General features: G+C 42.4%; 1 protein-coding gene across 1 annotated transcript in view; it reads right to left on the bottom strand.

Moving 5' to 3' along the window:
* Positions 1–22,451, bottom strand: part of FBXW8 (F-box and WD repeat domain containing 8) — a 182,165-nt gene that overhangs the window by 110,991 nt on the left and 48,723 nt on the right. The window contains exon 4 of the mRNA XM_073676367.1: positions 1,213–1,301. Coding sequence (XP_073532468.1) covers positions 1,213–1,301 — 89 coding nt within the window. The remainder of the gene's footprint in view (positions 1–1,212; positions 1,302–22,451) is intronic.

The raw sequence follows: 22,451 nt of genomic DNA, 5'->3' as shown, positions 1-22,451 counted from the left end.
CAGATGTTAAAAGGAGCCTAAATTGTGACTGAGATTTCCAGATAGATCTGATCTTTTTGGCCTACAGTATTCCGGAAAATCCCCTTTTAAAGGGAATCTCAAGATTCCTCCGAGAGGTGCGAAGCTCAGCAGACAGGAGTGCACAGACGAAGCCTATGCTTACTAATGAATCCGCACTCCCGTCTGTGTGTGCGCTCAGCGGCAGGAGCTTTGTGCTCATATCTGCTGAGCTGCGCACTTCTCAGGGAATTTTTGATTGATTGGTGGAGGTCTTAGGACCCGGACCCTCCACTAATCTACTTATACTTATAAGATCACTGAAATATGAAAAGGTTGCTTGTGGCTTGCACCATGCAATTAAGATCGCTTTTCTCCAGCCCTGTTCTCATCTTTACTGTCCTGCAGGTTATTAGCAGTTCGTGTCTGAAGAAGGTCCATAGCATGGGATCGAAACGTTATACGATATTTTGTTGGTTTGCCAAAGCAAAAAGCTAATCTATCTACAGTTTGAAGTGCCATGTATCTCTGTATTTCTGATGTAACGGAGTGGAACCCTTCTTGAGCACCCGACTGTCTCTACAGAAGTACCATATACCTATTACAGTAATTTCAGTAAATGTCATTCTAAATATAGTATTTGGCGGGTTTTTTTTGCAGCCAGCTAAATGAATATCAGACAAAATGACAACCAAGTAACCCATCATCTGTCTCTTTATTATTATTATTGGAACAAAATGAACAACAAAAGTATTTTTTATACTAAAATGCAAATTGCCTCTTCAGAGAAAAAGAGGACTTGAACTCTATAGCGCCACCTATTGGGAGCAGCAATCCTACAAGTCACAATCAACCCTTTCACGAGTCGTGCAATATGACTTAGGATAAAAGACAAATCAGAATCTCAATTTGCAGACATGGTGTTTCGGGCTCTTGGCCCTCGTCAGTGCAAAGTATGAGAACTGATTTAGCTAGGTGAGAGGCTCTGGACTGAGGCAATTTGCATATTAAATTTCCCAGAGGAGCATTGCACGGCGAATAAGCCTCCTTACCTTGACATGCCAGAGCCGGTATGTCACTCTCCACAAAGAGAAGTGTTACCCCTTAGAACTTACACTAAAATGTTACGCAGCACAAAATAACTAATTAGGTAATAAATTACTAATGAATTTGCTTCTAATGTAGGAATATTTTGCATTCCCTCCTCGATCTTACCCAGCAAGGACCACCCCATCATAGGCATGAACATCACACAGCACCTTCCCGAGTTCATACTGCAGTTGGCTCACAGCTCCAGTACGGTTCTGAAATGGAGAAACAAAACTATTTACACAACAGATCAGCAAAACTATACTTTGTGAAACAGCTATATCATTTTATTGGTTTTCCCAGTCCTGAGACACTTATTTACAATTAAAAGAAGTTTTCTGGGACTTTAACACTCATGGTCTTTCCTAAGGATAGGCCATTGATGCTTTCTTTTTTGCACAAAGGTGGGGTATTGCATTCCGGCTTTCATTGTGCTTCTAAGTGCGGGTCTAAGCGGTAGCACCCAAACTGATCAAACATTACCAGTTATCCTTTTATTGTGCACACAAGTACATTAGCTTGTACACGAGGCTAAACTTGATACAGCTGCACATCATTGTCCACATCAGGGAAGTCTTGGGTAGAGACGAGTGAACCCGAACTGTGAAGTTCGGGGTTCGCACTGGACACTAGGTGCTGAACTCCGAACACAAACTTCTCCCGGAAGTCTGTTTTAGTGTTCGGAGTTCCAGGAAGAGAGAGAATTTTACACCACCATAGTTTGCGTCCCCATTGACTTCTATAGGGTTTAGGTTTTGGTTAAAGTTCGGGTTCAGTTCTGGTACCCGAACCGAACTTTGGACTAAAGTTCGATCGATCCAGCCAAACCCAAACTTCCACAGGTCCGCTCATCCCTAGTCTTGGGGGTTGGCCAGAAAAAAAAGCCGATCAATGTTCCTGCCATAGAACCCAGTTTTTACCTCCCTATTTAGCTACTGCCTGTTCCCTTGCAGCTCATCTTCCATTCGCTGATGGTCATGGAGCATGAGTAACGTTCCTATTATGGGATCTGGATGACACGAGTCCTGCTTCTCCCAAGCAAAGCTTCATTCAACCATTAGAAAGCAAAGTAAAGTTAACAGTCCAATAGGAAGCACAGTAGCAGTTTCTGAATAAAGAGATTCATTTCATATTTACATTATAGCTTTTATGGTGGTCCCTTGACAACACTAGGGTTAAAACAAACAAGTTAACCTTTCCATGGGCTGAGAAAAGCAGCTACACCTTCCAGCAAAAAGTGTACAAACATATAAAAAAAGCTAAGAAAAAGTCAATAAATATCTTGGGGATGACGTGCCTAACTGAGCATACTAAAGAACTTGGGCAATTCACAATTATATTCTTGTCGGGCATATTTATGAACTGTCAGAATAGCACAGCTTACTGTTTATTTGGAAGAACACATGAAAAGCTCAATCAATCAATCAATCAATATAATTTCAAAACAGATCATGAATTACCGATACAGAACAGATCCGGTAAAAATGGAAGCCATGTTGCCAGTATGAACAGAACCTTACACTGCTTTAATTAGTGTGCGGGATATTTTGAGGCCATGCCAAAATGTTCGGAATTTGCCATTGTTGTGCAGTCGACGCAAGTGAATGTAGTATTGTATATGCCATTCATATCTATGAAGAATAATGAATACGATGTGGGTATAAATCCACAGTGTGTTCATTGATCGTACAGATTCTGATAGGAAAATAAATGGATTAGCAATATGGAATATCAATGACGCTTGTTCAGGACCAGTAATGCCGGCACAGACACAGCACAAATCAGGGTTTTTAATCTGTGATTTTTGCTACAAATGCTTTTAAGAAAAACAAACATCAGCTTTTGCATAGGCAACTAACTAGCATGACGTGGTAATGAAGTGGATGACAGCAAAGTGCATGAAGTGTAAATATTCTGCTTCATTCAGGTGTTAATAAATAATCTCATCATTTGGATGTGAGCAAAAATAAGTGAAGACTTTGCATCGACTGCGCTGCTGGAGTGATGCCACAAGATTACTGTCTTACTAGGATCTGATTATCTTTATTTAGTGTTTAAATCAACGCCATTTGGGACCAGACCGATCCCCCTTGTCAGAAATCTACACTATAGTATGTATTGTAATATCCAATCTCAAAATGTGCTACTTAAAACACTCCATAAGATCATCTGAAGCGAGTAAGGAGGGACTCTCGAGGTAACGTTCCAGCATGAGCAGCGCAGCGGATGTAAAGTCTTCACTTTTCTGTGTCCTCATTCACATTACACGATCTGGACTACGGGATCCGGAGAAGAAAACTAATCAGCAGCTCCATTTGTACAACAGGTGTTCTGAACAAAACACAAAAAGGTGAACGGACCTAACTAGGGGGAAATTGCAATACAAAAACTTTGGGTATCAGAATGCCTGTTCAGTATGTATAGTAAAATAGTTAGCGGTGGCCATCTTCTACAGTCTCCAGTGCCACTCTGATCCCTCTGGACCGTTTTGTGGCCACAGCTCTGACTGGCCGAAAATCACGGCCTGCAGTTACTTTCCCTCTTAGGGCTCGCTCACACCACCGTATACATAAGATGAGTGCTATCTGATTTTTTATCGGATATCACTCGGACTAAATGTTATTCACTGGGACAGTACTGAATCTGCAGTAATAAAAAAAATCACAGCATGCTGCAATTTCACTTTGAAATCGGATGACACTCACCCATTCAAGTCTATTGGTGAGTGGAAGACCTTGGACTGCACTCGGAAGACATCTGAGTGCAGTCCGATTTCTGCGGACTCACAGAACAGAGAAGATGGAAACATTTTGTTCTCCATCTTCTCCTCACCTGTGCTACGATTCTCTCAGCCGAGAAAATGGGATCACAGTATGCTAACACTCGGATCAAACTCTGATAGGACAGAATGACATTTGCATAAATGGCCCAATTCTCTCTTATGAGAGAATCTATGGCCGTCTCACAATAGCCTTAACCTCTTCACGCCATGGCCATTTTTCTGTTTTTGTTTTTTCCTCCCATTCTTCCAAGAGCCATAACTTTATTTTTCCATCTACATAGCAGTATGAGGGCTTGTTTTTTTGTGGGATGAGTTGTACTTTTGAATCAGGAGAAAAATTCCAAGTGCGTTGAAATTGCAAAAAAAAAGTGCAATTTCACAATTTATTTATTTTTTTTATATAACATGTTCACTATATGGTAAAACTTACCTGGTAATAGGATTCTCCAGGTCAGTACGAATACACAGATACCACATGGTTAGTTTTTTTTTTTATTTAAGTGGTGAAAAAAATTTCAGAAATTTGTGAGAAATTTTTTTTTTTTACTTTTGTCACCATTTTCTGAGACCTGTAACATTTAGATTTTTCGGGATCTGGGCCTGTGTGGGGGTTTATTTTTTTCGCTCTGAGCTGACGTTTTACTTACACCATTTTGGGGTAAATATGAGGTTTTGATCGCCTCTTACTGCATTTTTTTGCAATGTAATTGTGGTGTTTTGACTTTTTTTTGGATTCATTTATTTTATATTTTGACAGAGCTGACTTTTACGAGAGCAGCGATACCAAATGTGTATTTTTAATTTATTTTTAATTGTTTGATTTCAAACAGACAAAATGATGGTGATCTGAACTTGTGTTTTTTTTCATATTTGTAAAAACTTTTTTTTTTTCACTTTTTATTGTATTTAATAGTCCCCATAGAGGACTTGAATCTGCGATCATCCAATCGCTTGTGCTACACATAGCAGTGCATCAGCACTGCTATGTATAACAGAAATCACAATCTTCTATTAACGCCAGCCGTGGGCTGGCTTTCACAGAATGATCGTAAATGAAAGGCACGGGGGTCTTAAGGAGACCCTTGGCTGTCATAACAACCCATTGGCGCCCTGCGATTAGGTCATGGGCGCGCCGATGGGATCTCTACTCCACCCACGGCTCATGATGGCTGATTAAATAAACAGTCATGTGCCGGGAAAGATGTGGGCACACACTCTGAGCATATGACACGACATATGACGTAAATGTATGTCATATGTCATGAAGGGGTCAATTTATTCTGAGCTTTATTCTGAGTCTCATAGACTTACATTGAAAAGAGACGTCTGATCTCAAAAGCAAAAGCTGGAGTGAACCAGCTAGTCACAAAAGAAGCCAATTATTCCAGAAAAGGACTGGAGTAGCGCTGGGAAAGGGAGAAGACGGTGATCAGTAAGGATTATACTACACACAGGGATCATACATTACTGATACCTAACCAGTGGGGAAATTAAAAAAAAAACTCCAGAGTGGTACCTTAATATCATAGTATACCCTCGCTTTTTAAATCCGATTTGTATTGCGATATAAAATTTCAGCTGAAAGGAAAGTAGAAGTTGACAATGAATGAAATGGACAGATACATGGAACCATATCAGCAATTCACAGATATCCAGTGTATGCTGCCATTTCTTCAAATTACCAGATGCTAGAAATGCAACTATGAAACCGGTTAGCATAGCTGGTACACGGCATTTAATTGAAATAATTGATTTTAAAATTCAACTTTTCATAATCTCTTTAAAGCCCCTCAGGAACTCGAGGCAGAATTCACACAATATAAGCATGCTTGCTATCCAACCTGCTGTTTAAACATATGTGAACAAAACAGTAATAAGGGATCTCTAGTTCTGATCTTCCACAAAATAATTACCGACATCAAAGTGGAATCAGGCTGAAAAATATTCCTCTGAGCGATCCTCTGAAAAGTCAGGGAAAAAAAAAGAAACCTTCATAAAATTTTAATGAAATATTAATAAAGTCTCGCTAATACATCACTTGTCCCTAGGGAGTGGCTAGAAACTGGCAATACTTGATGTGGGATATGCTTAATGCTTCATTGGGAACAAAATCACATTATGCAGAACATGTGTTAGGTTCTGCCAATTTCAGGAGGTCCCTGCGGGTGGGAAATATGCCGGAGACAGCGTGGTTGTTTGCTTATTAGAAAACTTTCAACACAAAGTGCTGTGGACAGGGATATAGAAGAGTATTGACTACTTCCAAACTTCTGTGGAGTTCTCTGCTTTATCTATCACTAGCTGACTACCAGGTAACCAGCCTTATGGTAATAGTCTGCACATTTCAATCAATTACACATTCCCTGCTTTGACGGCGGCAAGGACAGAACAATCTATAGATAAGCAAAACGTTGCCAGCAGAACGGGAAAAAGTTGATCTTGTGTGACGAGTCTGCCTCCTCGGGCTGCAAATGAACTAATTCGCCGGCTGCAAGAATCACAGGTGACAATATTGTAGCAAACTTTTATCTTTCCTTGTGCAGGTTGTGAATGTACAGTAAATCAGGATAGGTGCATGATCTTCCATTTGAGGTGGCCTTGCCACGAGACCCTCCATCGGCAGCCATTTTTTTATGTTGTGCAGCTGGGACAAAAGGTTAGGCTAATACTGAAGAGAAGCTTCAAAAATTAAGAAAGTAATGTAAAACTTGTCTTTAAACTAGACATATTCCAATGATGAAAGATTAAAAAAAAAACATTTGTCTAACAGATAGCCTTAAGGAGGCAATTTGTCATCAAGAGAGTCCCATGCTATATTGGAAAGGATTCATTCTGCCAGGTTATTGGTTCTACCGTTCAATTCTGACTCCCTGCATTTTCACAGATAAAGAACCTGGTACAGATGGACACCAGAAGACATTCCTAACTAATTACAGCCCTGCAGCACACAGAGTCCTAGATCTGTATGGAGTTTTATGTTCACAGGGATGCAAAGCAGCTCACGGGGGTATATAACTTAGGGTTAGAGAAAACGGGGATTAGACCTAGCGGTAATATTGTTTCCAGGAGTCAATCCTGACAGCACCATGGAGGTTGTCCTTCTATCCTTATAGGCACAGGAAACACACGAGAAGTTAAAAGACCCCTCCCACCCACACCCACCAGTGTATGTTCCAAGTACCACACCAGGTTGGATGCAATTCAAATTTTATTAAATTCCTGTACAATGTGAACTTTCACCATAGCACAAGAATCAAAGGAAGGGACGCAGCAGTGCTGTCAGGATGGACTCCTGGAAACAATATTACCGCTAGGTCTAATCCCCGTTTTCCAGCATGTCTCTCCTGACAGCACCATGGAGAATACCAAAGCATGAAACATTTCTACCAAAGCCCATCTGGTGATTTAACATGGTATCTAATTTGTAATGTTTATAAAAAGTGCTAAGCGTAGACCAAGTGGCTGCCTGACAAATCTGTTCTACCGATACTCCGGCCCTCTCTGCCCAGGATGTAGCAATTGCTCTGGTGGAATGGGCTTTTAAACCCACAGGTAAAGGCTTTCCTACAGATTCATAAGCTAAGCTAATGGTGGTCGTTATCCATCTGGCTAAGGTAGGTTTGGAAGCCTTTTTCCCCTTGTTTCTGCCCCCGTACTGAATAAACAAATTATTGTTCTGCCTCCACTCACTAGTTACCTCCAAGTAGCGGATAACTGTCTGTCTTACATCTAAAGAATGGAAGAAACTCTCCTTGTGGTTTTTAGGCTGTTGGCAGAAAGAGGGGAGTATGATCTCCTGATTTAGATTTTGGGGAGAAACCAGCTTGGGCAGGAACACTGGATTTAATTTTAGAATTTATCCGGTCATTGAAGATCTGAATGTAAGGGTTTTGAACAGAAAGAGCCTGAAGCTCTCAGAGTATTTTAGCTGAGGTGACGGCTACCAGGAAGATTGTGAGCCTAGCAATGTTAATCTCTTTTATTGGCTCATAAGGGGTTTTACATAGGGAGTTGAGAACTAAATTTAGATCCCAGAGGGGAACTGACCTTCTTAATGTGGGTCTTAACCTCTGGATGGCTCTAGAAAACCTCGCCACCCAAGGGTGAGCCGCCAAGGGAGTGTCAAAAATGCCACTTAATGCCGCTATCTGTATTCGTAAGGTGCTGGGTTTCAACCCCTTATTAAACCAGTCTGCAGAAAATCTAAAATCTTTGAAATATCAGGGCGGGAGAACTCTATTGAAGAACTGCCACTCTCCAAACAAAACTTCTTCCAGATCTTATTATAAATAGCTGATGTGACTGGCTTTTGGCTCGCCTGAATTGTTGAGATCACTTCATCCAACAAACCTCTGGCTCTTAGGATCTGCCTCGCAGGATCCAAGCTGACAGGTGTAGGCTTTCCAGGTCCGGGTCGAACACGGGACCCTGAGAAAGAAGGTCTCTTCTCTCTGGTAGCAGGACAGGATCCTTCTGGCAAATTCTGCACAGCAGAGGTAACCAACTTCTTTTTGGCCAAAACGGGACTATGAGCAATACTTCTGCTCAGTCTTCCTGGATTTTCCTGAGTACTTTTGGAATTAAGGCTATGGGCGGGAAAGTGTACAACAGAACTCCCTTCCACACCTGATTTAAGGCGTCGATACCCTCTGGATGGTCCCTTGGATTGAGGGAGTAGAATCTCTGAAACTTTGCATTCTTCCTGGTTGCGAAAAGGTCTAGCTGGGGGGTCCCCCATAGATAGCACAGGGACTGAAACACCTCCCTGTTGAGTTCCCACTCTGTAAGTTGAATCCACTGCCTGCTCAGGTAGTCTGCTACGGAATTCTTGGAACCCTCCAGATGGACCGCAGATATCGACAAGACGTCATTCTCTGCCCAGGAAAATATCTTCATGATTAGGTCCTGCAGCTGATGGAATCTTGGGCCCCCTGGTGGCGATGAAATGACACCGTCGTCATGTTGCCTGACATAATATTTAGGTGCTTCTTCGTTAAACAGGCATGGTTTCGTTTTAAGATCCCCCAAACAGCGCGCAGCTCTCTGTAGTTTGAGGTCTGTGTTCGGATGTTCAGAGGCCAGACCCCCTGGAAAAAATCTCCTTCTATGTGGGATCCCCATCCTTCCTTGCTTGCATCTGTCACGATAGTGACGCAAGGAGACAGTACCCATGGTACTCCTAATCTGATGTTTTCGGAAAAGGTCCACCATTCCAGAGATCTTCTGACTCCTAGGGATAAATTAATCTCTTTGTCCAGGGAAGTCTGTCGGAATGGCTCTCTGAAGCTGTCTTGTGTGGAATTGACCCCACCTGACACATGGTATGCAGGCCGTGATAGTCCCTAAGGCCTTCATCGCCGTCATCGATAATCGATTCCGTAATAACAGCCGAACTTTGTTCTTCACCGTTCCCTATTTCTCAACAGGTAAGAAAGACATCCTTCGACTTGAGTCCAGGATAACGCCTAAGAATTTATTCTTGGTCCCTGCCACCAGGTCCGATTTTCCCGGATTTATGATCCAACTCAGATATTCTAACGTTGTGATGACCGTTGTCTTTTTAGTCACGGATTCGGAAATCAACAGGAAATCGTCCAGATAGGGAACAATAATAATCTCCTTTTCCCTTAGGTAGGCTACTACTTCTGCGACCAGTTTGGTATAAATTCTGGGAGCCGAAGGCACACCGAAAGGAAGACATTGGAATTGAAAGCGGCAGTTTAGATTTCCCTGTTTTATTACGAAACTCAAATACTTCTGACAATAGGGATGGATGGGAACGTGATAATAGGTGTGTTTTAGATCTATTGTACACATCATTGAATTCCTGTCTATAAGAGGAATGGACTCCACCCTGAATCTTTTGTATCTTATATACTGATTTAGCGGTTTTAGATTTATTATAGTTCGGCTTTTTCCTGATGTTTTTTTGACAGTAAAGAGACCCGAATAATGACTTAGACCTAGATCCAACTTGGGAACTGGAACTACCACTCCTGAGTCTATCAGTTCTCTGATGTCTGACCACATAGGAGAATGGAAAGAAACGGACTGAGGATTTTTAACTACAAATCTTCTTGGAGGTTCCAGGATAAATTCCAGAAAATACCACTGAGAGATCGTTTTCTGTACCCACTGATTCTGAGAGATGCAACCCCAGGCGTCCGCAAACTGAAAAGTCCCCCCACTCTTATGGCGTCATTGCCTCCTACTACCTGAACCGGAACCAAAGGGAGGGAGGGGGCCTCTACCTCTACCCCCTTTAGGGTAGCTCCACCGACCTCCTTTTCCTTTTATCCCGGTATTCCTGCCTCTGGAAGGGACGGGATCTTTGAAAAGGAAAGGATCTTTTTAACCTATCCTCTGGGAACCCTTTCTTATTATATGAGGCACCTCCTAGAATACTGTCCAGTACTGGACCAAATACTCTCAACACCGAGAAGGAAATAGAACAAAGTTTGTTCTTAGACTGATTGTCACCCGAGCCGCATTGGATAGAGAGTTATTTCTAGCTGCAAATCTAATAGATTCTGCCGATGCATCAGCTAAGAAGACTGTCGCCAATTTCATTAAGGGAATACATTCTAGCAGCTCTTCTTTAGAGGTCTTCCCCCTCAACTGCTCCTCCAGCCGGTCAATCCACAGGTGCATGGATCTAGCAACAGAAGAAGTAGCGGCTATGTTCGTTTTCATGACCGCGGTTGACGCTTCCCAAGCTCTCTTCAGGAGACCATCAGCTTTTCTGTCCATGGGCTCTCTATATAAATCTTCAAATGGTATTGAAGTTTTCTTAGCCACTCTGGCCACAGGGACATCTATCTTCGGAATCTCCTCCCAAGTTTTAGTGTCCTCTGGCTCAAATGATAGTCGCAGTCTAAAATCCCGAGGGATGACTAGACGTTTCTCCGCGTCCTCCCACTCCTCTAAAATCATTGCCCGGATGTGGTTGTTAACTGGGAAAACACAATGTTTCTGTGACCTTAGGCCCGCAAACATCTCATCCTGGATTGACTTGGGTTTTAGGGTTTCTTCAATCCGCATGGTACTTCTTACGGCCCGAAGTAGTTTGCCTGTGTCTTCTGAGGAATAGAGTTATTTTTTGCCTATTTCCGGGAGTTCTGATGTGACCTCTCCCTCTTCTTCCAGGTCAGAGCTTATTCCTGGGCTTCTTCCTCCGAAGACAATTCCATTTCCCAACGTGGTCTCGTGGGCCTGGCTGAGTTGACTGTGCCGGACTAGAGATGGAGGCTTGGACCTCCTCTCTAACCATAGAACACGTGTCCATGAGGAAGGAAGATTGCTCATCCTTCACACAGCTGTTTTGTCCAGGAGCTGGGTAATTTAACATTACAAATAGCACATCTCTTGGACTTCCCAGAGGAACCGCCTTTTCCTTTTGAAGAGGATGTCATGGAGGCCGCTACTGGCTTGTCCTAGTATGCAATATAAGAAGAGACTAATTAGCATTAGGCTTATAGATAAAGTATGGTGAGGGATTCCAAACAGAGTTCACTTACTGACACCAGAGGCTCAGCAGGAGTCTCAGCCTTTCCAATATCATCCATACTGATCTAGAGGAGTGCTCTATTATAATAATAATAATCTTTATTTTTATATAGCGCTAACATATTCCGCAGCGCTTTACATACATTATCGTCGCTGTCCCCATCGGGGCTCACAATCTAGATTCCCTATCAGTATGTCTTTGGAGTGTGGGAGGAAACCGGAAAACCCGGAGGAAACCCACGCAAACACGGGGAGAACATACAAACTCCTTGCAGATGTTGTCCTTGGTGGGATTTGAACCCAGGACCCCAGCGCTGCAAGGCTGCAGTGCTAACCACTGCGCCACCATGCCGCCCATGCTGCTATTACAGCAGTCTTATGCGTATCCCCAGAACAAGGCAGCCTTATATGTCCTACCTTGTCTTCAGTAATCAGCTGAACACCACCTGTCCAACACCCCTTCCGGAAATCCATGCTGACACACATGGATGACGTCATCAACTTCTTCTACTTTGGGGTCTCTATCTATTTGGACCGCATCCCGGAAAAAAGGGGCCCCATAGTATGAGGATCTCCACACTCCTGGTCCCCGGCGTCTCCTGCGTTCCACTATGGAACGCACGCCCGAAACTGGAGGTACGCGCTGCTGCATCCGGCCTCCGGACCTCCTGCGCTCTACCGTGGAACACACGCCGGTAGCATGTGATGCGGCGTGTGACGTCAAAGGAAGTGCGCCTCCATGTGACGCGCCCCCTGAGCCGTGGGGTTCTCGTAAGCCGGGCCAGTTGATGCTGGGGGATGTCACGGTGGCAGTGACCCAGTCCGTGACCCAGGGTGGTCAATTAAAGGAAAAAGTAAAAGGGGAATAAAGTTTTTAGAGATAATGTTCATGACGCCACCTGTGGTACGCGGCTATATGGGGCCGCCGCTGCAGTGCAGATCCTCTGGAGCTGATGGTGATGCAGCAGAGTTGGTTCAGCTCTCCACAGGCAGAGCTAAGCTCCAGGGCAGTATATGTAGAATTGTGGAGGTAGATGTTGTTGGTGCGGTGTAATGTAGGTGATGGCGCAGATAATGACCAGTCCACAGCTTAATGGCGGTATCCTCTTATCTTTACTTGCGGTTTGTTAAGCTGACCGGGGCACAGGTACTAGCTGGTAGTAGAGGTCCGGGCGGCCTGGAAGCAAGTTGGGGATCCACCTCGCCAGGTGAAGTTGTAGGCCTTCCCTCTGCGCTAATCTCTTTGGCCCTGCTGCTTGAAGCTATGCTGCGGCCCTCGTCCCAGAGTAAAACGTCTTTTTCCTCACCCGTATGGCAGGCAGCTCGGGCCTTCCTTAAGTGACGCTCCCATGTGGCGGTGCTGGGCCCTATGGTGCTACTGAGCTGCCGGGCGTCTGGTGGGGCCAGGAGACCTGCAGTCTCCTGCCCTCCGGATTCTGCTGTTGGGCCTTCAGTGCCCCACAACCACGGACTCCGGTGTCCAGTTCCTTTGCGCTTCTCTCCTCTGGGACGAGCTTGTACACAGCTCTCTTCCCCAGGTCCTTCTTCGTCGCTCTCCTGTCTCCAACTCCTCTCAACTAACAACTCACTAACCCCGCCTCCAGATTCCAGTGTGAAGGGGAGGAGCTCCCCTTTCTGGTCTGGAGCCAGGAAAGTGTTGTATGTTGGTAAACATGATTAGGGTACCCCTCCTTCCTTACAGGCATGGCATCACTCCTTGTGAGGGAGGCAATGCCACTGTGGCAACCGGACCCCTGGGGTGCCATACATGCGCTCCAGCAGCATCGTTCCGGCTGGTGGTGAGAGGCGAGAGCCCCCGCTGGGAGGGAAGAGGCACCAGGACCAGGAGCCTCTGCTCAACTGGGTGTCTGGCTGAGGAATCTCCCTTTGGGGGTGTCAGCCTCGGGCCACTTGACAGGGGGAAGGAGAGGATGGATCCCCCTGAGCCCGCAAGGTAATCCGTGAAGGACTGTAACGCCCCATCCGTCTTCTCTCGCGTCTGTCCTTACAGGGACATGAAAAACACTGGTGGGTGTGGGTGGGAGGGGTCTTTTAACCTCTCGTGGGTTTCCTGTCCCTATAAGGATAGAAGGGCAACCTCCATGGTGCTGTCTGTCAGGAGGGAAGTCCTGGAAAGAACAGTTAAAGATGTTTTCCACTACTTTTACATTTCTGACCTATCCTTAGGATAGGTCATCAATGTCTGATCGGCCGGGGTCGGACATCCGGCACCCCCGCCGATCAGCTGTTATAGGTGTCTGCCGCTGGCTGGAAGTACTCACTTACCGAGCTGCTCCCAGCCAAGATGACCTTGTAGACCTGAGTGGAGATTTGCTTTTTTTGTGGATTGAATTGAAGCTTTTATTAGGAACAGTTTACACAATATTTTGGATCAGCTTATCCTACGCTCTACACTGAGCACTTACATTGAGGTTTCCATCTAAATCTCCGAATGACGTGATTCAGATGAAACCCCCGAGCGATCCATTCACTATAATGAGGCAACAGAGTTACTCCGGACTCAGTCTGGCCTCTGTTCAGTGGTGTCCTTTTCAGAAGTAAACACAACTGTGGTCAACTGCATTTTTATGCACGCTGAAAAAACGAGCACCGCCGGATCATAGGTCAGACAGAGTCCAAAGTGTCTTGACTTCATATTCCATCAGGAGTTACGTCAATCACGTATTTAGCCACATGGCGAGACTCGAAACGGACAGAAACCTCGATGTAAGAACTCGGCATACAGCACAGGATAAAATGTGAACCGGAGTCTTACTGCAACCTTTGGGAGGCAGAATAAACAAATCAACAGCAGGTCAAGAATTGGTTTTATTTATTTTTTACACTGTTCCTTGTGCGGTATAAGTGTTAAGATGGCTTTATTCAGTATGATTACAGTGATAGCAGATATATATATATATATATATATATATATATATACACAGTTATATGAAAAAGTTTGGGCACCCCTATTAATCTTAAGCTTAATGTTTTATAAAAATTGGTGTTTTTGCAGCAGCTCTTTCAGTTTGATCTATGTAATAACTGTTGGACACAGTAATGTTTCTGCCTGGAAATGAGGTTTATTGTACTAACAGAAAATGTGCAATCTGCATTCAAACAAAATTTGACAGGTGCATAAGTATGGGCACCCTTATCATTTTCTTGTTTGAAATACTCCTACCTACTTTTTATTGACTTACTAAAAGCCTTTTTTTGGTTTTGTAACCTCATTGAGCTTAGAACTTCATAGCCAGGTGTATGCAATCATGAGAAAAGCTACTTAAAGTGGCCACTTGCAAGTTGTTCTCCTATTTGAATCTCCTCTGAAGAGTGGCATCATGGGCTCCGCAAAACAACTGTCAAATGATCTGAAAACAAAGATTATTCAACATAGTTGTTCAGGGGAAGGATACAAAAAGCTGTCTCAGAGATTTAATCTGTCAGTTTCCACTGTGAGGAACATAGTAAGGAAATGGAAGAACACAGGGACAGTTCTTGTTAAGGCCAGAAGTGGCAGGCCAAGAAAAACATCAGAAAGGCAGAGAAGAAGAATGGTGAGATCAGTCAAGGACAATCCTCAGACCACCTCCAGAGAGCTGCAGCATCAACTTGCTGCAGATGGTGTCACTGTGCATCGGTCAACTATACAACGCACTTTGCACAAGGAGAAGCTGTATGGGAGAGTGATGCGAAAGAAGCAGTTTCTGCAAGCACGCCACAAACAGAGTCGGCTGAGGTATGCAAAAGGACATTTAGAGAAGCCAATTTCTTTTTGGAAGAAGGTCCTGTGGACTGATGAAACCAAGATTGAGTTGTTTGGTCATACAAAAAGGCGTTATGCATGGCGGCAAAAAAACACAGCATTCCAAGAAAAATACTTGCTACCCACAGTAAAATTTGGTGGAGGTTCCATCATGCTTTGGGGCTGTGTGGCCAATGCCGGCACCGGGAATCTTGTTAAAGTTGAGGGACGCATGGATTCCACTCAGTATCAGCAGATTCTTGACAATAATGTTCAAGAATCATTGATAAAGTTGAAGTTACGCAGGGGATGGATCTTTCACCAAGACAATGATCCAAAACACCGCTCCAAATCTACTCAGGCATTCATGCAGAGGAACAATTCCAATGTTCTGGAATGGCCATCCCAGTCCCCAGACCTGAATATCATTGAACATCTGTGGGATCATGTGAAGAGGGCTGTCCATGCTCGGCGACCATCAAACTTACAGGAACTGGAATTGTTTTGTAAAGAGGAATGGTCAAAAATACCTTCATCCAGGAACTCATTAAAAGCTACAGGAAGCGACTAGAGGCAAAAGGAGGATCTACTAAATATTAATGTCACTTTTCTGGTGGGGTGCCCATACTTATGCACCTGTCACATTTTGTTTGAATGCAGATTGCACATTTTCTGTTCGTACAATAAACCTCATTTCAAGGCAGAAACATTACTGTGTCCAACAGTTATTACATAGATCAAACTGAAAGAGCTGCTGCAAAAACACCAATTTATATAAAACATTAAGCTTAAGATTAATAGGGGTGCCCAAACTTTTTCATATAACTGTGTATATATATATATATATATATATATATATATTTATTTTCTTTTTTTTATGTGTGGCTACAATTACACATTTTTTTTTTTTTGCAAAGAAAAGTTTTCGCATCGCCATTTTTTGAGGGCTATAATTTTTCTAGATATCGGCCGACATGTGAAGGCTTGTTCTTTGCGGGATAGTTGAAGTTGAAGTATTTATTGGTACCATTTAAGGGCACATAACATTTTTTGATCACTTTCTATTCAAATTTTTGGGAGGCATAATGAACAAAAACCAGCAATTCAGGAATTGTTTTTTTATGCGGTTCAGTGTAGTAAAATTGATAAGGCAGCTTTATTCTTTGGATCAGTACGATTACAGCGATACCACATTTATATATATATTTATTTATGTTTTGCAGCTTTTACACAATTGTTTTTGCATCGCTATATTTTGAGAGCCATAACATTTTTTTTATTTCTCGGCAGATGGAGCTGTATGGTGGATGGTTTTTTTTGGGGGACAATATTATGTTTTAGTGATACAGTTTTTATTTACATTCGTCTTTTTGTTTGCGTTTTATTCCACTTATTGTCATGTTTTTTATTTATTTTACGGTGTTCACTGAAGGGGTTAAATAGTGTGTCAGTTTTATAGCTCAGGTCATGTATACTTTTTTTTTAATTTGTTTTTACATGAATAGATGTATTAATTGGAATAATGTTTTTTCATTTTTTATGTTCTTTATTTTGTGATATTTTTTTTTTATATTTCCACAAATGCTTTTAGTCCCTCTATGGGAAACTTTTATTACTCTGATCACTGGTATAATGAATTTCAATGAACAAGCATTACAATGCATTACACCTGTCAGTGTTACACTGACAGAACACCTTTTAGGCCATGCTCCTGGCATGGTCTAACAGGCCACCATAGCTGGCAGACCCGGAAGTCATCATTTGACCTCCAGCTACCATGACTTCTATTGGCAGCCCGAGATTGCGTAGTGGGGGTGCCGATCAGGTGGGAGAGAGAGTCCACTCCCTCTCCTAGTCTTCTAAATGCTGTTGTGGCTATTGATTGTGGCATGTAAAAGGTTAAACAGCCGTTTTCCGGTGCAGGAAAACCACGCCCGCATCACAGCTTTCTGTGTACATTGTCTATTGACAGTGAGCTGCTTATCATAGGAGGGGACATGGTCAGATGACTTGGCATGAGGCAGCTAGTCTGGTCAGAGATAACGCACTGGTGATAAAACAATCACTGTATGGAAACAACAGCACAAAGCATAATAAGTGACAACACTGAAATCTGTGTCTCAGCCCCTACCTCAAACTATCCTCAGACGACGTAGCAAAAACCTGCTGACAGATTCCCTTTAAATACATTCAGTCAGTACTTATGGATGTACAAGTTAGTTTTAATATATACTCCATGTTTAGTTGGGTAATATTAATTTAATTGTTTTTGGTTTTTTTTACTGAATGACAAACTTGAATTTTTTTTTAATTCAATTGATGGAAGGGTGGTAAGTGTTAAAAGGACTGTGGCCAAACAAGTTACCCCACCCAACACTGGACTTCATAATTAACCAAGCAACTGCTGTATTCCTATTTCAAGATTTGTAATGAGTTATTAACATAAGGACCGTTCATGTTTGTTTTGATGTCATATCTAGTAAGTGCAGACAATAAAGACGAGTGCTTCCAACAGAGCCAAAGTGCAGCTCAAGTAAACCGTCAACGGTTCGGATAGTCTTTGCTGGTATGTGCCATCCAACAACAAGTCTTCAGCCATAAGTCTGCTATGTCACAAAGACCTAGCTGATTAAAATGACATTGGTGCTCACTATACTGAGGGTAGACGTAGAGGTTGACACAGCTTCTCCTGAAGACCAATGACAACAAGTGAGGAATAGAGGATGACTCTAAGTAAGGGTAGCTCCCCAGAAGGGGGCTCCAGGACCTGCATCTACAATCATGGTAACACTTGCAATCCCTTCACCCATAGACACAGGGAAAGGAGGGGAGAAGATTGTGACACATCACTGGTGTAAAGAGCAGGTACAGATTGTGCTTTAGGGTCATATATTTGGCAAAACAGGGACAGTAGTGTAACACACTAATCCTCATTGTTTCCCTTCACTAAAGACCTTTAGTTATGGGGTCTAACTTGGAAGAAGAGGGAAAGGAAGATCTCAACAAAATAGATATTGGTTTATCTGTTAGTCTAACACACATGGGGTTTTTGAATTTTGAATCTTTTTTGCTAGATGGTTTTCTGTTACAAGCAACATCACAAGGTATCCTGCTGTGTATGGGTGTAAAACATATACACATACATATATACACACACATGTACACACTTCTTTCTTTTTATTGGTTAGTGGCATACAACAGTGTATTACTGTTCTGAACAGGTTTATTATATTCGAAAGGATTAATTTTGTTTGGTCAATGCTTCTACCATTCATTTCTGACTCATAACAGTTTCACAGATAAGGAACCTGGCACAGATGGACACCAGACCACATTTCTAACTAATGACATTACTTGCAGCTGTAGGTCTGTATGGCATTTTATAAACAAAGTAGCACTCTGCAACGCTAAGTATGCGATCATGAAATACAGGTGCATCTCACTAAATTAGAATATCATCAAAAAGTTAATTTATTTCAGTTCAATACAAAAAGTGAAACTCATATTATATAGAGTCATTACAAACAGAGTGATCTATTTCAAGTGTTTATTTCTGTTAATGTTGATGATTATGGCTTACAGCCAATGAAAACACAAAAGTCGTTATCTCAGTAAATTAGAATACTTTATAAAAACAGCTTGAAAAATGTTTTTAAAATCTGAAATATTGGCCTACTGAAATGTATGTTCAGTAAATGCAATCAATACTTGGTCGAGGCTCCTTTTGCATCAATTACTGCATCAATGCGGCGTGGCATGGAGGCGATCAGCCTGTGGCACTGCTGAGGTGTTATGGAAGCCCAAGTCGCTTTGATAGCAGCCTTCAGCTCGTCTGCATTGTTGGGTCTAGTGTCTCTCATCTTCCTCTTGACAATACCCCATAGATTCTCTATGGGATTAAGGTCAGGCGAGTTTGCTGGCCAATCAAGCACAGTGATACTGTTGTGTGTAAACCAGGTATTGGTACTTTTGGCAGTGTGGAGAGGTGCCAAGTCCTGCTGTAGAATGAAATTTCCACCTCCAAAAAGCTTGTCGGCAGAGGGCAGCACGAAGTGCTCTAAAATTTCCTGGTAGACGGCTGCGCTGACTTTGGTATTGATAAAACACAGTGGACCTACACCAGCAGATGACATGGCTCCCCAAACCATCACTGATTGTGGAAACTTCACACTAGACCTCAAGCAGCTTGGATTGTGTGCCTCTCCACTACAAATGAAAATTGGAACTCTGGGACCTTGTGAAGTGTGTTAATGACTGCCTTCTGGACATCTGTCAAGTCAGCAGTCTTCCCCATAATTGTGGAACCTACTGAAACAGACTAAGGGACCTTTTTAAACGCTTAGGAAGACTTTGCAGGTGTTTTTTGTTAATTATTCTAATTTACTGAGATAATGACTTTTGTGTTTTCATTGGCTGTAAGCCATAATCATCAACATTACCACAAAGAAACACTTGAAATACAGTAGTGGCCAAAAGTATTGGCACCCCTGCAATTCTGTCAGATAATACTCAGTTTCTTCCTGAAAATGATTGCAATCACAAATTCTTTGGTATTATTATCTTCATTTAATTTGTCTTCAATTTTGAAAACACAAAAAGAATTGTCCTAAAGCCAAATTGGATATAATTCCACACCAAACCTAAAAAAGGGGTTGGAAAAAAGTATTGGCACTGTTTGAAAAATCATGTGATGCTTCTCTAATTCGTGTAATTAACAGCACCTGTAACTTACCTGTGGCCCCTAACAGGTGTTGGCAATAACTAAATCACACTTGCAGCCAGTTAACATGGATTAAAGTTGACTCAACCTCTGTCCTGTGTCCTTGTGTGTACCACATTGAGCATGGAGAAAAGAAAGAAGACCAAAGAACTGTCTGAGGACTTGAGAAACCACATTGTGAGGAAGCATGAGCAATCTCAAGGCTACAAGTCCATCTCCAAAGACCTGAATGTTCCTGTGCCTTCCGTGCGCAGTGTCATCAAGAAGTTTAAAGCCCACGGCACTGTGGCTAACCTCCCTAGATGTGGACGGAAAAGAAAAATTGACGAGAGATTTCAACGCAAGATTGTGCGGATGGTGGATAAAGAACCTCGACTAACATCCAAACAAGTTCAAGCTGCCCTGCAGTCCGAGGGTACAACAGTGTCAACACGTGCTATCCATCGGCATCTGAATGAAAAGGGACTGTATGGTAGGATACCCAGGAAGACCCCACTTCTTACCCCGAGACATAAAAAAGCCAGGCTGGAGTTCGCCAACACTTACCTGAGAAAGCCTAAAACGTTTTGGAAGAATGTTCTCTGGTCAGATGAGACAAAAGTAGAGCTTTTTGGGAAAAAGCATCAACATAGAGTGTACAGGAAAAAAAAAAAAGAGGCATTCAAAGAAAAGAACACGGTCCCTACAGTCAAACATGGCGGAGGTTCCCCGATGTTTTGGGGTTGCTTTGCTGCCTCTGGCACTGGACTGCTTGACCGTGTGCATGGCATTATGAAGTCTGAAGACTACCAACAAATTTTGCAGCATAATGTAGGGCCCAGTGTGAGAAAGCTGGGTCTCCCTCAGAGGTCATGGGTCTTCCAGCAGGACAATGACCCAAAACACACTTCCAAAAGCACTATAAAATGGTTTGAGAGAAAGCACTGGAGACTTCTAAGGTGGCCAGCAATGAGTCCAGACCTGAATCCCATAGAACACCTGTGGAGAGATCTCAAAATGGCAGTTTGGAGAAGGCACCCTTCAAATACAAGGGACCTGGAGCAGTTTGCCAAAGAAGAATGGTCTACAATTCCAGCAGAGCATTGTAAGAAACTCATTGATGGTTACCGGAAGCGGTTGTTCGCAGTTATTTTGGCTAAAGTTTGTGCAACCAAGAATTAGGCTGAGGGTGCCAATACTTTTGTCTGGCCCATTTTTGGAGTTTTGTGTGAAATGATCAATGATTTGATTTTTACTTCATTCTCTTTTGTGTTTTTTCCTTGCAAGCAAATTAAATGAAGATAATAATACCAAAGAATTTGTGATTGCAATCATTTTCAGGAAGAAATTGAGTATTATCTGACAGAATTGCAGGGGTGCCAATACTTTTGGCCACCACTGTAGATCACTATGTTTGTAATGACTCTATATAATATATGAGTTTCACTTTTTGTATTAAAGAACTGAAATAAATTAACTTTTTGATGATATTCTAATTAAGTGGGATGCACCTATATATGAAATCTGAATAGCATTACTGCTCTAGAAAATAGAAATAACTGAGAAATCTTAGCGCATAAATTGGCCAATTCATGTGTACCTGGTAGTCAAGATAAGGCGTTTCTCGTTATACCAGGACCCTGCCAATGTGGACTCCTCTCTAAGAGACAAAAGTCTGCATGTGTATGGGAAAGCAAGATCCTGCTGCAATTAAAACTGCCTGTGGCCTAGAGGCGGAGTGCTCAGTCAGAAGACCTATACATATAAAACATAAAAGACTGACCGGCGGTTTTAATTGCAGCAGGATCTTGCTTTCCCATACACATGCAGACTTTTGTCTCTTAGAGAGGACCTTAAATTCTAGTGCAGGGTATGGTTTTTGTGTGTAATTGGTTTCAGAAGGTTTAAGGTAAAATGTCAAAAGTGTCTGTTCTCTGCATACAAATGTGTACAAGCAAAATTGTAAAATTTCCAAAGTCAGCAAATAATCAGTCATTTCTAGTGTGCTTAGGTCAAGGGAGTTAGCAATTCAGTATCTGACATTGCATAAAAAGTTTTAGAAAGTTGAAAAAAAAATCTCTCAACGCTATTAAAATCCTCACAGTGTCAGACTGAGGTGCCAAGGGCCCAGCAGTAACATTGACTCTGGAGGGCCACATTTCAGCTACATGCAAATATTTCATTACCCTCCTTCACAAAATGATATACAGTGGGGAAAATAAGTATAAGTATTTGATACACTGTCAATTTTGCAAGTTTTCCCACCTACAAAGAATGGAGAGGTCTGTAATTTTTATCATAGGTACACTTCACCTGTGAGACAGGATCTAAAAATAAAAAACAGAAAATCACATTGTATGATTTTTACATAATTAATTAGCATTTTATTGCATGAAATAAGTATTTGATACAATATAAAAACATAACTTAATATTTGATACAGAAACCTTTGTTTGCATTTACAGAGGTCAGACGTTTCCTGTAGTTCTTGACCAAGTTTGCACACACTGCAGCAGGGATTTTGGCCCACTCCTCCATACAGATCTTCTCCAGATTTCAGGTTTAGGGGCTGTCGTTGGGCAACATTGAGTTTCTGCTCCCTCCAAAGATTTTCTACTAGGTTCAAGTCTGAA

The sequence above is a fragment of the Phyllobates terribilis genome, unplaced genomic scaffold, assembly GCF_046119375.1.
Source record: "Phyllobates terribilis strain yellow unplaced genomic scaffold, ASM4611937v1 Scaffold_1__5_contigs__length_1240528914, whole genome shotgun sequence".
Lineage (NCBI taxonomy): Eukaryota > Metazoa > Chordata > Amphibia > Anura > Dendrobatidae > Phyllobates > Phyllobates terribilis.
Note: the sequence above shows the minus strand (reverse complement) of the source record. Positions and strands in the feature narration are given on the sequence as shown.